Consider the following 18,341-nt stretch of genomic DNA (forward strand, 5'->3'; position numbering starts at 1 on the left):
ATGTTCATCTTTCATTTGGTTATTTCAAGATGATGTTTGTTGGAAAATTTTGGAGTTTAGATTATTTGTGCTAGTGGTGAGTAGAAGAATATGGGGATCTGTGCATCCACTGGGCTTAGCTGGTGATTGTGAAACTGTAGTTGATATCTATGAACAGAATACAGTAAATCGTGATAGATTAATCAGAGTTTGAAGCCAAATTAGAACTTTTAAGATGTTGAGACTGTAAATACATTAAATCAGGCTTTTATATGAAAATCTTTAAGTATTTACACAGGTTCTGTCTCAACTATTTTTTTTTTCCTGAAACTTTATCTACTCTATTTTTTACACATAAGGCACACAACACTGGTATTTCTTGTAATTATATGATAAGATGGTTATTGTTTCTAATTAACTTCACTGTTACTTAACATTTATATTTCTAGAGAGATTAAACTATTATAATTCTAAAATAGTGATAATTTATTAGATAACTATTTTAATTAAATTGGTAGGTAAAGGGAATTTAAGCAAAGCATAATATTTAAAAAAAAGTTTTTTAGATGTTGACAGATCTTTATTTTATTCATTTATTTATATGTGGTGCTGAGAATTGAACCCAATGCTTCACACATGCTAGGCAAGTGCCTTACCACTGAGCCACAACCTAGCCCAAAGCATAATATTATAGATATTTATTTGCTTGTTTATCATGATGCTAGATCAAATCCAGCATGCTAGGCAGTTAGTCTACCAATGAGCCTCATGCTCAACCATTTTCATTGTTGTTACTAATGCTTTTTAAGAGATGGGGAGTCTTGCTATATTGCCCAGGCTGGCCTTGAGCTTCTGGGCTCGATCTTCCTGCCTCAGACCCTCAAGTAACTGAAACTATAGGTATATTATCACCATGCCCAACTAAGTAAAGCTTACCATTAATCTAAAGGTATGGTTTCTTTTTAAAAAAAATCAAATTGTACTTGCCAATTCAGTCAAAGCTGCATTGATTTACTTGTCAGATTTCTATACAAGTTTTCATTTGTTCAAAGATTTCCTGTGACTAAAGGATGTTTGAAAACCATGATTCTGGGCTGGGGTTGTGGCTCAGTGGTAGAGTGCTTGCCTAGCATGCATGAGGCACTGGGTTTGATCCCCAGCACCACATAAAAAAACTAAATAAACAAAATAAAGGTATTATGTCCATCTACAACTAAAAATAAAAAGAAAAGAAAACCATGATTCTAAAACTTAACTATCTTATATTTGTCTCTAGTGTATGACAACAAAAGTTGTAAATGTATCTTCACATGTATAAGGACTTAAGGATCTTCTGTACTAATCTGTTTTCTTAGTAAAGTAAAATAAAGAATATAGAAATAGGATTTGGAGATGGAAAAGAGAAAGATGTAAAAATAAGCCTGTGTTTATGAAGACCACTGTTTCAATATCTTTAGGTACTCTATTAAATTAAGACCTAACTGGAATTATTTGAGTTTTTCCCTCAATATAGTAAAGGAAATATTGTGCGTTTTTGATTTCAGGAAAGAAAAACAAATTAGAAGTGTAGAAGAAGAAGTTGAACAAGAAAAACAAGCAGCAGATGGTATTATTAGAAATATGTCTCCTGAAAAACAAGTCAAGTACATAGAGATGAAAACCACAAATGAGAAACTGTTGCAGGTAATATTAATTACTATAATGTGCTAGGCATATATCAGTCTTGCTACTAAAAGCATCTGAAAATCAAACAGCATTAGCATCCCCTGAGCTTGACTAGATCTGGTGATCAGAGTATTCATTTTAACAAGATCTTCTGCTAATTAACATTATATAATTATTATTTGTTCAGTTCTATGCATTCTTCATTTTTATATATCATAAAGATACATGAAAATGCTTGCATTTTTATGGATTTTTTAATGAGAACTTTAAAAGACCTCATGAACTAAAGGAGCCACCATATGGATATTAGCTTTCTTTTTCTTCCTGTCTAATAAACAGCAACTCTTTCACCTGTTATGTCCTCAGTTTGAATGGTTATTGTTCCCTAATCATGTTAGGTAAGTAACAATTTAGGTGGCTACTGAGGGGTCATTGATAATACTTTCAGTGTTCAGTTATGATGGTGCCTTTCATATCTAGCTGTTCCTTAAAATGTTAGCAAGACTTAGGCCCTGTAAATGCCCATAATGACTGTTGTTTTAGTTTCTCAGATATTTCCTTCTGTGACATTTTAGTTTAAACTTTTATTTTAGACAAAATTTATAAGATACAATGAAGTGGGGCTGGAGATATTAGCTCAGTTGATAGAGTGCTTGCCTTGCATGCATAAGGCCCTGGGTTCAATCCCTAGCACCAAAAATAAAACAAACAAAAAGATTAAATGAAGCTTTGAAGAAAAATATTGTAGAAATATTACAGATATGACACAATAGTTACCAAATACTTTGTTAGGACCAAGGTATACTTAATTTTTCTGAGGGTTATAATGAATAATCAGTTTAAGGATTTTTTTAGCTTTTTTTCTGCTGTGACTAAAGGACCCACCAACACAATTGCAGAGGAGAAAACATTTATTTGCAGCTCCTGGTTTCTGAGGTCTTAATCCATATGTAGCAGGCGCCATTCCTCAGGGCTGGAGGGAGGAGGGAAGCAGCTCACTTAGTAATCAGAGAGCAGAGACTCCACTCTCCAGATACAAATATGTATACCCCAAAGCCATACCCCCAATTCCCACATCCAGCCACACCCTACCACGTCAGTTATGACTCAGTTAATCCCTATCAGGGGATTAATTCACTGATTGGATTAAGACTCTCACAACCCAATCATTTCTCCTCTGAACCTTCTTGCATTGTCTCACACATGAGGTTTTGGGGAATATCTCACATCCAACCATAACAAGGATCTTATCCTAGGATATGAGCAAAATATTTTTAAAAATGTGGTTAAAAATCAAAATTAAGAGCAGCAACCCCTGGCAAGGCAGTATCCCCAGCTGGTTCAGCCTGTGAACAGGCAGTGGTCAGGGACAGCCCAGACTCCAGTGGCTGGAGAAGTTCTGACAACCCAAATAAAATTCCTGCTGTGAGGACCAAAAAAAAAAAAAATCTGAATTTTAAGCAATGACATCATTAATTTTAAAGCTTCTGATAATTAAAATTATCAGAACACCATAATGATTCATCATGAAAAGATCTAGCCACATTTGACAAGCTTACAAATTTTTTTTGAAGGTATATGGCAAAGTTTTTAAAGGAATCAGTAAAAATTAGAAATATTGAAATGTTAATAAATTCTAGTCAATATGCAAGATATCAATTGAAGATATTTTCAAAATTTACTGTGTAAATTTGAAATGAAAATGAAATAGAAATTCTTATTGTAATTTCTACTTGCCTTTTCTTCCCCCTTCTTAGGAATTAGATACACTTCAGCAACAACTAGATTCACTGAACATGAAAAAAGAGAGCATGGAAACTGTAAGTATAAAATCAAATAAGAGTACTTATATAACTTAATTACAAAAAGATAATCTAGCTGATTGTTAATGGAATTTATTTATTTATTTAGTGGTGCTGGGGATTGAACCCAGGGCCGTGTGCATGGGAGGCAAGCACTCTACCAACTGAGCTATATCCCTAGCCTCCTTAATGGAACTTATAAAGTATGTAGATATTTATTTATCAGTTTACTAACAGGAGTTCAGTAATTTTTCCTCCCATTGTATACCACAAAGATTTTGGTTGGATAAGAAATTAGTTTTATCTATGTATCATATACAAAACCAATTATTCTGTTCTGTTGGGAAATGCAAAAATATAATTGTGAGTTAATAAATATGTGCACAAGAGACTTATAAACAAATGGAAAGGGAGAGGGATTAGTTAATTACTTTCAGGATGTAAAAAGCTTGTGTTTTCTTGTTTATCTAAAGCAATTTTCAATTCACGAAACATGTTTATGATTTAAAAAATCAAAAAAGATGAAAGCAAAAATGTCTTTCTTGTCCCTTCTCTAGACAGAACTGATATTTATTGAGTGCTTCCTTTGTTACTTTTGAGCTCTTAACACATATCACTAGCAAGGTCATTTAATCTTCACAACAATCCTATAATTCTATCTTGGTTTTAAAGTTGTGGAAAACTTCAAATGGGATTCATACCTGAAATGCTCATATGCTATCTGAGTTTTTTTTTTTTTTTTTTTCACCTTTACATTGTCATCTATTTGTGTGGTGGGGGACGGGGGGGTCCGAGATTGAACCCAGCACCACATGGGCAAGTGTATGCTAGTTGAGTGCTCTACAGCTGAGTTTCGTCTACAGCCCAACATCATCTATGGAATGTCCATTTTACATCATTTTAGAGATTCCTCTTATTTTAATGTATGGTATTATGTTGCATGATTATAACAGTATTGTAGATGAATAATTTAGTTGTAATTTTCTGAAACACTCAATGATGCTCCAGTGAAAGCATATTTTATGCAAAGTTACATATCATAAGATTAATTTCTGACAGTAAACCAAAAAGTATACACTTCTAAAATGTTGAGATTGCCAAATTACTTCTCAAAATATTGCTCCAAGTTTTACTCCTAGAGTAACTTATCTGAGAGTTTATTTTCTCCTACACTCATTAACAGCAAGGATTATACAACTTTTCAGTTTATTGGTCTGTTTTTTTTGTTTGTTTGTTTGTTTTTGTTTTTGTTTTTGCTTTTAAGATGAGGTCTTGCTGTGTTGCCCAGGGTGATCTTAAACTGTTGGGCTCAAATAGTTCTTCCACTTCAGCCTTCCTAATAGTTGAGACTACAGGTGGGCATCACCACACCTGACTATTACTTTGTCTTAATTTTCATGTATTTATACATGAAGTTGTGTCTCTGTTTATATATTTGTTAGCTGGTGGGATTTTTTTCCTGTGAATTACTATTTCATATCTGTGGCAGTTCAGTGTACTTACTGTCTGTACCTCAAAGTTCAGTTCAGTATACTGTTTTGCTTGCCTTTACAGACTAAGAGAGATATGATAATAGGATTAGTAACCCATTGTAGTTAGTTTGGTAAGTTGTAGTTTGACTTCTCCCTTGTAAAAAAAAAAAAAAAAGCATGAGTAATTTATAATTCTTTCTTTTTAGAATGTGCTGTTTAAAAATAGTGAGTTGATTTTTCTGTCTAGTTGTCCACAATTATTTTCCTTGGATTTCTGTGCTAATGGAAATATGCTTTAAGGAAGAAGAACCACATTTAATATTAATATAGTTGGCATGAAGAATTTCTCATTGTCTTTTGAAGTGGATTGGAGAGTGAAGTCTCATTTCACTTGACAAATTTAGTTTCCTTAGAAAAAACCATGAGCTCTAACCTTAGTTTAGTTGTATTTTTTTTTAATTGGTGCCACTATTCTTTGGCATTGTATATACATGCCTAAAATAAGTTTTGAAACATTAACCATATTCTCAAATCAAGAAAACACAGGTCACTGTTTCTACTTAACTTCTGCCAGAATTCTTTTATTTTTATTTGTTTATTCTGATTTTGTTGTTCAAGAAACATGTCAGATAGCTGTCAGTTGACTAGTGTTTATTTAATATCTAATTTGTGTTCTCTACTCTGTATTCTCATACTTAGTTCACAGGGATATTTAAAAAAAAAACAAGTGTCAAAATAAGCTTGAGTCTTCAAGAACAGTTTTAGCAACATAGAGTTTGAACAAGTGTATCATATTGTTAGGCAAAAGGAAAGAGGTATTATTAAGAAAAAGAATACCTCAAAATATCTGCCGTTCTATATATGTTTTATTATCATACCTTTTCTTTCTCTTTCTAAAGCTAATCTTCTTAAATTGTATATGTGTGTGTGTGTGTGTGTGTATATATATATATATATATATATATATATATATCCATCTCATTGTTTATGGACTTTCATATATTTCCCTTGCCTACATTTTCCTTTTTTAAAGATTTCTTCTACTTTCAAAAAAAGAGGTTTTCCCTCTTAAGAATTTGGTCATGCAGCTAGGATTGTTGCTTAGTGCTAGGACACTTGCCTAGCATATATCAGGCCTTGGTGCCTTTGGTTTGATTTCTAGCACTAGAAAATATAAATAAATGGAGAAGGAAAAACAAAGAATTTGGGGCTGGGGTTGCAGCTCAGTGGTAGAGCACTTGCCTAGCATGCGTGAGGCACTGGGTGTAATTCTCAGCATCACATAGAAATAAAAGCAAAGTAAAGGTCCATTGACAACTAAAAACATATTTTAAAAGAATTTGTTTTCATTTATGCTGTGGGCTTGGTTTCAAATATCAATATAACCATTTGTATCTCTGTTAACTTGGAAAATTATTTAGACCTCATATCCCCGGTTTCTTCATCTGTCAAATGGAGGTGATAGTAATAACTCTACCTCCTAGAACAATGCTTCAGTATTAGAGATAGCATATAAAGTACATGTGGAGTACAGTGCTTGGCAGGAACAAATGCTCAAGAAATAATAGGTTCAAATGTCAATTAATCATCACTGTCACTACCATTATTCCTAGATCCTTTTGTTATCTAATAAAAATTTTATCTCATTCTTATTTTCTTATTGTGAGCAGTAGAATAGTAGAGAATAGATAATAACTATTCTACTTTCATGTATTAATTTCTTAGTTCTGCCATAACAAAGGGTCACAAACTGGGTGGCCTAAAGGAACAAAAAAAAAAAAAAAAATTTCACAGTCTGGAAGCTAGAAGTCTGAAATCAAGGTATCTTCAGAGATATGTTTCCATTGAAACTGGATAGAATTCTTCCTTGCTTTATCCTGGCTTGTGGTGGTGGCCATCAGTCATTGGCATTCTTTGCAAAGCTGCCAGCTGCCTCACTTCTGTCTCTGCCTATACTATCTATCAATGGCATTCTCACTGTGTGTCTCTGTGGTCTCTTCTCTTATAAGGACACCGATCATATTGGATTAGGCTTTAATGACCTCATCTAAACCTACAAAGACCCTAATTAAATTTCCCCTTTTGTTTTCCTTAGGAAATAGCACACTCCCAGGTAAAACAGGAGGCTGTATTGCTGCACGAAAAACTTTATGAGTTAGAGTCCCATCGTGATCAAATGATTGCAGAAGACAAAAGCATGGGATCTCCAATGGAGGAGAGAGAGAGATTACTTAAGCAGGTAAAAAAAAAAAAACTATACTTAAATTTAATAGTTTGGGTTTTATTAAATGTGTTGATTTGTTTTATTTAAGGGACATGCACAGTAAAACCAATAAGCACTAGAAAATCTGATGGTGCCTTGTGGGTACAAGTTTATTGTGTAAAAACAATAGTGAAAAGTTAATTTCACCTAAATATGAAATACTTGATCAAGAAAATTTAGAGAAAAATCATGTTCTCACATGAACTGTTTTTTTTTTTTTGCTTTGTTTTGTTTTTTGGTAAAATCCTCATTTTATATGGCCATTTTGCATATTTTGGCCATTTCATATTTGGATCCTTAACTAGGAAACATCAAAACTCTTCTTTATTGATGATTAAATAGTTATATAATCTTACTGAAGATATGATGTATTCCATTATTTGTTTTAGGCCTTTCACTTAGAAATGAAATATCCCAAGTCTAATGACTTTTGGTAGTTGTTAGTATCAGTGCCTCCATGAAGGAAATAGAATTAAGATATCTTATGAAATTATATGTCATAGAATCATGTCACATGTACTTAGTGGCTTGCTTTGTACCTCAAGGCTAACTTTTAGTTATAAGTTATAATTAGCATATTTATCCTGAGATACCCTAACTCTAGGGTCCTTGGGAGACTAGAATATATATTTGAACATAGCTCTAGTCAGGAACTCCTTTGTAGTCTAGGTTTGAGCCCAGTGGATTTGGATTGCAGTGGGTTTTTTATAATCTTATGAAATATATTAAAATTTAAAACTCCTAAAGTTTCTTAGGAAGAAGTCGGTGGAAGCAATGAAGGAGAGAGTAATCTTGGGCTAGGATTGCCAAGTAAAATACTGAATAGCTAGTTAATTTGAATTTCATACAAGCCACCTAAAATTCATATATCTGTATCTAGATAGGTATAGGTATATATATATATATGGAGAAAGATATTTTTGAGGTAAGTATATTCCAAATATTACATTGTGCACATGTACCCTAAAAGTTATTCATTGTTTATCTGAAATTCTGTTTTAACAGGGCTTGTAAAAAATCTGGCAACCTTATCCTAGGGTATGGGAAGGTCTCAAATTCTAGATACTTATATCAGCTAATTGATCCAGGTCTGAAGAGATATGAATCTGATGGTGCCTTGTGGATACAATTGTGTATTTCAGTTTTTACTCAGGATGGAATCTGAATAATTCCTTAGTGATGTTCTATATACCTTCAAAGGTAGAATTCTAAATAATAGATTTCAAGGAAAATACTAGATTTGACATTTTAATACAACATACCCTAGAAGGAAATTCTCCTTAAGGTAGCCTAATAATAACTTATTCTTTAAATACTATTTTCTTTTTATGCCTATATAGGTTAAAGAAGATAATCAGGAAATAGCCAGCATGGAGAGACAGTAAGTACATTTTATGTTCATTTCTCATCTCCTAAATTACATTCTAAAAGTTCAAGAGTACATATTGTTCTAGGTATTTTTCGTATGGTTTACATTGAGGATACTGATGCAGTTTGCAGTTTTATTCTTTGAGTAAATGAGTGTTTAATTTAGAGCCATTGAATAGTATAAGTGCTTTTTATAAATAGTTGTATTAAGATATAATTCATATATTTCACATATTTAAAGTATAAAATTCAGAATTTTTTAGTATATTTACAGAGTTGAGCAACCAGAACCCAGTCAGTTTTAGAACAATTCAGTCACCTGAATAAAACCTCACAGCTTTTTTTTATATACAAATGGAGTACAACTTTTCATTTCTGTGGTTGTATATGATGTAGAGTCACACCATTCTTACAGTCTTACCCATACATAGAGTAATGATGTCCATCTAATTCCACCATCTTTCCCACTCCCACACCCATTCTTCTCCTCTCCCTCCCCTCTGCCCAATCCAAAGTTCCTCCATTCTTCCCTTGCTGCCCCCCACCCCATTATGGATCAGCATCCACTTATCAGAGAAAACATTTGCCCTTTGGTTTTTTGGGATTGGTTTACTTCACTTAGCATGATACTCTCCAGCTCCATCCATTTACCTGCAAATGCCATAATTTCATTCTTCTTCAAGGCTGAGTAGTATTCCATTGTATATGTATATATGTGTGTGTGTGTGTGTGTGTGTGTGTGTAGATATATATACATATATATATATATGTATGTATATATATCTACACACAATATATCTATGTGTGTGTGTGTATATGTATATATGACTGGTTCTAGAGCTGGGTATATATGTGTATATACACACACACACACACACACACATACACACAGTTTATTTATTTATTCATCTATTGAAGGGCATCTAGGTTGGTTCCACAGCTTTTAACCATCACCTCCCTTGCCCCTTTCCCAGCTCTAGAACCAGTCATCTCCTTTATGTCTCCCTAGATTTGCCTATCCTGAACATTGCATATAAGAGAAATCATATGTATATTGTCCTATGGGACTGGATCTGTTGACTTAAGATAATGATTTGAGGGTTCATCTCTGTTGTAGCATATTTCAGTATTTCATTTCTATGTATTTTAAAATAATATTCCATGGTATGCATATACCATAATTTATTGATCCATTCATCAGGTAATGGATGTTTGGCTTGTTTCCAGTTTTTGGCTATTATGAATCATGTTGGTATGAACAGTCATGTGCTAGTTTTTGTGTGGACATACATGTTTATTTCTCTTGAGTGTGTATCCAGAAATAGAATTGTTGTTTCATGTGGTATTCTGTTTAACATGATGAGTTGGAGTCCATTAGGATCAAATGATTGCAGAAGACAAAAGCTTGGGATGTCATGCAACTATGCCATTTTGTATTTCTACCTGCAGCTTATGAGTGTTCCAGTATCTCTACATCCTTACCATTACTTTGTATTATCTGTCTTTTTTTATTCTAGTCATCCTAACAGGTATAAAGTGGTATCTTGTTATGGTTTTGAATTGCATTTCCCTGATGGTTAATGATGTTGAGCTTCATTTTATGTGTATATGGACCATGTGTATGTCTTCTTTAGAGAAATATTTATTGAACTCCTTGCCTGTTTTTAAAATGGGGGCTTTATTATTATTACATTGTAAGAGTTCTTCATGTTCTAAATACAAGACTGTTATCAGATATATGCTTTGCAAAAATTTTCTCTCATTCTGTGGGTCATCATTTTCCTCCTTTATTCGTGTCCTTGGAAACACAGAAGTTTTCAATTTTGATAATGTCTACTTAAATGTTTTTTTCTCTTATTGCTTATGTTTTTAGAGGGGTGTGTGTGTGTGTGTATTACTGGATATCAGACCCAGGGCCTCACATATTCTAAGCAAGCACTCTACCACTGAGTCACATCCCTAGCCCTTGGTGTCATGTCTGAGAAACCAATGTCAAGGTCATGAAGATTTGTCCCTAAGCTTTCTTTTAAGAGTTTTACAGTTTGGCTCTTACATTTAAATCTCTGATCTGTTTTGTGTTAATTATTATATATGATGTGAGATAGCAGAACAATTTTATTCTTTTGTGCATAGTGCTGGGATAACTTTTTACTTTTGTTTTTTCAAATATTTGTTGAAAATACCATTGTTTACCTATTTATTTTTCTTGGCACTCTAGTCCTAAATCATTTGTCTGTATACACACATATGATCTTATTTCTGAACTTACAATTTTAATACATTGATATGTATGTCTATTCTTATTCTAGTATGACATTATCTTGAGTGCTGTTAGCTTTGTAGTAAGTATTACTGCTTTTTGTCAACATTTTGACCTGTATAATCTTTTTTTTTTTTTTTTTTTTTTTAAGTACCAGGGATTGAACTCAGGGGCACTCAACCACTGAACCACATCCCCAGCCCTATTTTGTATTTTATTTAGAGACAGGGGCTCACTGAGTTGCTTAGTGCCTCACTTTTTGCTGAGGCCAATTATGAACTCGCAATCCTCTTGTCTCAGCATCTCTAGCTACTGGGATTACAGGTGTGAGCCACTGCTTTTGGCTTGACCTGTATAATTTTGACCATGAGTAAATATTCCCTTTCTGAGTACCACCATAGTTTACTTTTTACAAACCTACAAAAATAAGGTTGCTAACTATTTTCTACTTTCCTAATATGCAAGTCAAGCTTAAAAGGAACAGTTTATTCTTGTAGCCTGGCAACCTAGTGTTTTCAGAATTCACTTGTGTTCTAAATAGGAATCATGAAAACGGGTCTAGAAAAGATTTTCTCTTTAGGCTTTTAGTATTATCTTCAGAATAGGGTATATTATTTCTAGATATTATGCAACTTAGAAAAGATGTCCTAACATCTTTGTTTTTTACTGAGCATCCTATTATCTTCATAAATATATTAAATAATATTTTCAACAGGTTAACAGATATAAAAGAAAAAACAAATCAATTTACTGAAGAAATTAGACAACTTGATATGGATTTAGAGGAACACCAAGGTAATGTATCTAATGTACTTTTACATTTTTATGATGTAGATTAATAGCTTTATAGTAATATTAATATAGCATTATCTGGAATCTCAGCAATAATTTAACTACCTTGGATTTATTATTTAATTCTTTACATTTTAATTTTACTAAATTATATGCTGCTGAATATTATGAGTAACATTAAAGCAATTATTTGATTTGTTCAAAAATTTGTAATAACCTCATGTTTGCATATTGGTAAGAATTTATTCAGTGTTTTACAAAGCAGGTTCTTAAAGAAGTAAAATAATTGTAGATTCCTAAGTTTTACTTCCTCAGTGTGGTCCAGTATTAAGGAAATTGGTAGAGTTTGAAGAGGTGAGAATCAAGACACAGCTATCACAAATAATCAAGAAAAAATAATTTCCCAGCCAGTTTCATGTATGAGGTGGCAGGCACTGATTATCTTCTTTTTCACCCAACTTTCTCCAACAGTGGGATTTAAAGAAACAGCACAGGGATCTGAACAGCTAAGGAAGCTTAGGGTCTAAAGGTGGAAATTCTGTGGTGGGGGTTTGGAAACTATAGTGGTATGTTTGGATAGAGGAAGAGGTTGAGCATTATAGTTTCCTGGCCAGCTTCTTTCTAATAAAGGAGAGAAAGGTGGGTTTCCTGTGGCACATTAACTGCAAACTAGGTAATATTCTCTCAGTTTATCATTAATTGATTGTATATTCTTATGAGTCAGTGAGGGAAAGATCAGGATAATCTTGCCCACCTCATGGTATAAAATGTGCACAAGTAATTATTATGGCTAAGGAAACATCAAGGAAAGAGTGGTCTGTTTTAATTTTTTTTTAACTTTGATTTTTTTAAAGAAATTTTATTTATTTTTCAGGTGTAGATGGACACAACATAGTCCCTTTATTTATTTATTTTTTTTAATGTGGTTCTGAAGATGGAACCTGGGTCCCTCCCCTGCAAGGCGAGCATTCTACTGCTGAGCCACAATCCCAGCCCATTAACTTTGATTTTTAAAGTGGCATGTAAATTTTATTATGCTTTAGTTGATTTGTAAATAATATCATTACCTACTACTGCTTACCTGGGATAGTCGCTTTGTCATCTTTCCAAGAACGTTGTGAAGCCTTGTTAAGCCATTTTATACATGTTGAAGCTCAAAAAAGTTTTGTTTTTTAGTAAGGAATAAAGTGTAGATTTAAACCAAGGTCTCTGACTCCAAAGTCATAGTTCCATTGCCTAAATCTAAGCTTTAACCTTCTGACTTGAAGTGTTGCATTTGTGAAATAAAAATGTTCTTAGATTTAAATAGTTTAATTTTTATATAGCTGTGTGTGGCTTTCAATAAGGCATCAAAAGCAGATAGACATTAAAACTTCATTATTAGGTAAGTGAATTTGCCCAAGTCTAGTTTTCTCATGAAAAGTGAATATAATTATTCTATCTCACCAGGGCTTATATATATTAAAAGTCACATATAGCAAGATAGACTCACAATAAATTGTTAAGAACTTATTTTTAATAATTTGTTTTTATTAACAAAAATTATTGCATATAGCATAACATTCTCAAATATGTATACATTATAAAATGGCTCAATAAAAATTAATATATGCTTTACCTCACATTTATTTTTTGGTAGTAATATTCAAAATCCACTCTTATTAGTGATCTTCAAGAATATACTACATTGTTATTAATTGATAGTAATCGTGTTGTATAATATATATCCAGGACTTATTCTTCCTATCTTAACTGATATATTATATCTTTAGACCATAGTATTTTCTTTACTGAATAATTTCATTGCTTTTGTTTATATAGACTAGTATTCTTGATTTTCTTTATTAATATATTCAAAACTATTCTGAAAAATCTTATAATGTTCTTGATTTTTGATGCTTCATAGGATATGTTCTAAATTTTCCTCTTCCTAAATTTTTTCACTAAAATGTCTTGGGTGGTGGGGGTAACAATGTATTATTAGTTGCTAGTTCTGAGAGAAATGAAGTGCAGAATGCTTTGGATTTTAGCTTCCATTTCTCTTTTTGCTTTCTAATCTTTGTCCTTTTTTTAAGGCAGAAAAAGAATCTAATTCTATGTAATGGTTGCAAAAAGCATTTATATATGTTAAATATATGATGTATGTTATGTATATATTCATGTATATATGTGATATATACATATGTGTGTATGTATATATCAGTGCATTCTTTTTTTGTTCTGCTGTATTGTAATCATCTTAGATTATTGGTTTAACAGCACAGGGGGGGTTATTAGATGGTTACTTGTTAGAAGGTTACTTGTTAGTTCAGGACCTCATTATTTCCTGCCTGAACTATTGTAGTAGCCTCCTAACTGGTCACCCCACCTCCAGTCTTGCCCCCTCTCAGATTCTTTCACCATAATATTGCCAGAGTGATTTATGTAAAATATGATTCTGTGTCATTCTTCTGTTTAACAGTGATTGGCCAGTGACATATAAGATAACGTTAAAGAATTTTTGCATGTCGTACTAGTCCCTCTGTAATCTAGACTCTATGTCATTGACCTTCCCTTCCACCCCTCATCATCTTCACACTTTGTGTTAACAATTTACATTTAGAAACCATATAGCAAACTGTTTCATGCTCTAACCCTTTGCGGCTACTGTTTGTTTTTTTTTTTTTAATCTTGAATGTTCTTTTTTCCTGTTTTTTTTTAGCTGATTAATTTCTCATCCTTTAAGACCTTTAAGCTCAGGTATCCTCTCATTCAGCATAACTTTTAACTTCCTTCCCTGACTTTTTTCTGAATGGGACTGAGTGACCATCCTCCATGTTTTTAGATCATGTTTGTTCTTGAACATATCACTGCATTGATTACTTTATATTGCAATTATCTATTCATGTGTTTGTCCTCCTTGTTTTCTTTCTTTCTTTCTTTTTTTTTTTTTTGGTACCAGAGATTAAACCCAGAGTTATTTAACCACTGAGCAACATTCCCAGCCTTTTTTATTTTTTATTTTGAGATAGGGTCTCTCTAAATTGCTTCCCTTTTAAAAGTCCTCAAGACTTTGGTAGTCTCAATACAGCATCTGAAAAAGTAAACATTAAGTAAATGTTTCTGAAATGAACTAAATAACCCACATTTTAGCAGAGAAAGAGTTGTAAATTGAATTAAAGGTGAAAATTGAGCTCTAGTTACTTCTTTGGGCCCCCTCATTTTAAGATGATGCAAGTAGTTAAATCCTCTTCCCCAAAGAGGATTTAACTACAAAGAGTTTATTACATTCATTCTAGAGGATTTGTATCTTGGGTTCATGTTTTCCAGTAAAGCAGTAGACATTTATCTGTATTATCTGTATTCTCAATAGTTCCTTGACTCAAGATTGTTGATAATCCATTCTTTAGGATGTAGATGATAAGTGGTTAGTTTTTACTACTGTGTGAAATTGCTGAGTCTTTAGGCAGGGTGGTTCTCAACTTTACTCAATGCAGGTTTATGATTAGATTTTCAAAAGTCTGCTAAGTTAGTTACCACTTCCATCTTCTAATTTTTTTTTTCTTTGCTGAGTTGCTGGAAGTTTTTATTTATTTATTTATTTATTTATTTAGGTACCAGGGATTGAACTCGGGGCTCTTCACCACTAAGCCACATCCTCAGCCCTTTCTTGTATTTTATTTAGAGACAGGGTCTTGCTGCATTGCCTAGGACCTCACTGAGTTGCTGAGGCTGGCTTTGAACTCACGATTCTCCTGCCTCAGCCTTTCCAGCTGCTGGGATCACAGGCGTGCACCACCATGCCTGGCAGGTGTTTATACTTTAAACATTATTTTTTCTATAGTTTTAGTGGAGTTTGAAGGAGGTCAGTGTTAGATATGCATGTTCAATCTGCCATCTTTACCAAGAAATTACCAAACGTATCACTTGGATATGCTTCATTTTATTGGCTTTTAACAAGTGTGTGTGTGTGTGTGTGTGTGTGTGAGAAAGAGAGAGGAGAGAGAGAGTGTTATGTTCCAAATGACCATTTCATGTACTTTCATTGACTGTGCAGTTAGCCTCAACACCCCTTCCGGCTTTTAAAAACATTTGCTGTGGCTAGCACATATAGTCCCCATTACCAGGCAGGCTGAGGCAAAAAGATTGGTTGAGCCTAGGTGTTTGAGGCTAGCCTGGGCAATATAGTGAGACTCCATCTCAAACAAACAAACAAAAAATAAAATCTAAAAATTATTTTTCTTGTTAAAGTTATTTTAAAGACTCAGCTTATTTTTATTTTTAAAAATTATAATTAAAAAAATGAATCTGATAGGTATTTAATGTGGAAAAATTCAAGTACTACAAAAGTATATAAATAAAAAATCATCTCTCTTTTCACACTTAATCTGAGTTCTCAGAGGTAATGATTGTTTATACTTTGATGTTTAGCCTTTTACATTTTTTCTATGCATTTACAAATTTTAATTTTTTAAATGGAGTAATATTGCATAGTTCTTTTGAGCTTTAGTCTTTTCATTTAACTATGTTTAATGCACATTATTTTATGAAAGTATATATACCTTATTCTGGGAAGTGGTAAAGAATAATTGTTAATATTAGAGCTGTGAAGTCTGACTTAAGAATAACGCCTATAGTGCATGTGAAACACTTGTGATAATCATTAGCCGCTATTATGGTAATGTTTGTATAGTATTTGCTGTATCCACATTGGCATTTACACTGTTTCTGCTTTTCTATTTCCAAGAAAAATGCTGCAATAAACATCCTATATTAATGCTTATTACTTATGCAGTACTTGTAGGGAATAAATTTCTAAAAGTGAAATTTTGAATAGAATAGTATTTATAATTTTGGTTTTACAAATTTCCTCTCAGAAAATGCTGACCCATTTTATACAACCAGCAGCAGTATATAAACATGTTTCCTTATCAGTGCCAGCTATATAAGTGTTTTAATTTTTGTCCGTCAAGGTAATATATTCATCTCTTCCCAGTTTGAAAATTTGGACTGTTCTTAAAAGCCTGAATGTGAAGTATTACCATTAACCACAAGGTGGGGCTAATTTTCTAAGAATCCATACACAGAGATTAGATTAGATTGAACAATTAACAAAGTACAGTCACATACCTCTAGGAGGGGTTTTTGAGCACAGTTACTCACAAAAAAAAAAAAAAGTCAACAACAAAAAAAACTATTTCTTCATTCTTAGAGTCCAGTACTCCAAATATGGATTCAGTTTTAAGTCTTATCATAGATTATTTTTTAAAAAAATATTTATTTTTTAGTTATACGTGGACACAATATATTTTATTTTTATGCGGTGCTGAGGATCGAACCTAGTGCCTCATGCATGGTAGGTGAGCGCTCTACCTCTGAGCCACAACCCCAGCCCCCTTATCATAGATTATTAACAGCACAGGCATATAAATGTATAGCTATTATGATGTGATAAACATAGATCATAATGGAAGTACACATAAGGTAGAAACATTGGATTGCTTTTCTAAATTTTGAAAGTATTTATTATAATTTACAAGCATCTTTGAAGAGTAGTAAAAGTACAAAATGTAATATTTTTCTTTAGTTTGTCTGTAAGATACTTCTTTATAGTCAGATTTCTAAGACCTCAGTTAAGAGCTATTATTCGTTGGTTATATCAGGTAAAATTAAAAAAAAAATATTTAAGGAAGACTAGTGTTTTTCTGCAACCAGAGTACCTTGGTTCAAACTGTGCTATTTTTATTGTTCAATCTTGGACATAATGTTTAAACTAATTTTACCTTAGTTTTCTCATCTTTAAAAGGGAAATAATAATAGTCCCTACATTATAGGCTTATTATGAGGATTAGCTGAATGCAGGATATATGTGTCTGTGTGACTCAGAATTATACTCAATTTCAAAAGTTATCCTAAATATTAGCTAATAGTGTTGTTAATGCTGTTAGCTTATAGACTGAAACTTGAGTAATTTTTTCTGGATAGTTTTCTAAGCTTATATTAGAAAGTTTTTTCCATTAGTATTTCCTCTAAATATATACAAAATAATCTTTTAATTTCAAAGCTTTTGTCTTCTGGTATCTGGGATAATAAATGGCATTTACTCATTTCTACTTTCTGTATTCTCACTATATATCAGATGAGGAACAAATCATTATTGTTCAATGTGGAAATTAATTAGACTACACTTGGTATTTTTCATTAAAATGGTCGAATTATCTCTGACCAGGAGAATCAGCACCATCTGAAACTTCTTAGAAATGCAAATTCTTAGACCCTACTCCAGACCTACTAAATTTGGAACAGGAACAGAGCACAATAATTTGTGTGTTAGCAAGCCCTCCTGGTGGTTCTGACTCATACTGAAGTTTAATAACCATTGCTTTAGAAAATAATTGAGGACCTTATGTTGCATTTAGTATATGCCAAGGACTACTAGTCCTACCATCTGATTGATATTACTCTGTTGAAAAGATCGTCCATATATTTCTTTTATTTTCTTTAGAAATGGTGAGGCTTTTAGCGATTATTTAACTGTTATGACATGTTTAGAGAATTTTTATTATATTTTTTAAAGTGCCTCTTGCATTCAGAAGTAGAATTATCTGACCTTGTCTCCATAATTTTAAAGATATATTTCTGCCAGAATTTAAAATATTTTGCAGGGAATGTATAGTTAGTAAGTGGGATGACATCTAAAGCCAAAAGTTTGTTTAAAACATTGTTCATATGTATTTTAATAGAGCAATTTAGAAGGATTT

The 18,341-nt window shown here is 32.6% G+C and overlaps 1 protein-coding gene across 2 annotated transcripts in view; it reads left to right on the plus strand.

The window, feature by feature from the left end:
- The window catches only part of Ift74 (intraflagellar transport 74), a 70,011-nt gene that overhangs the window by 31,008 nt on the left and 20,662 nt on the right, over positions 1-18,341 (plus strand). For both annotated transcript variants that reach the window (XM_027930989.2, XM_071600441.1), the window contains 5 exons: positions 1,524-1,662; positions 3,402-3,464; positions 7,014-7,157; positions 8,522-8,562; positions 11,525-11,604. In XM_027930989.2, coding sequence (XP_027786790.2) covers positions 1,524-1,662; positions 3,402-3,464; positions 7,014-7,157; positions 8,522-8,562; positions 11,525-11,604 — 467 coding nt within the window. The remainder of the gene's footprint in view (positions 1-1,523; positions 1,663-3,401; positions 3,465-7,013; positions 7,158-8,521; positions 8,563-11,524; positions 11,605-18,341) is intronic.

Source organism: Marmota flaviventris, chromosome 13 (genome assembly GCF_047511675.1).
Source record: "Marmota flaviventris isolate mMarFla1 chromosome 13, mMarFla1.hap1, whole genome shotgun sequence".
Classification (NCBI taxonomy): Eukaryota; Metazoa; Chordata; class Mammalia; order Rodentia; family Sciuridae; genus Marmota; species Marmota flaviventris.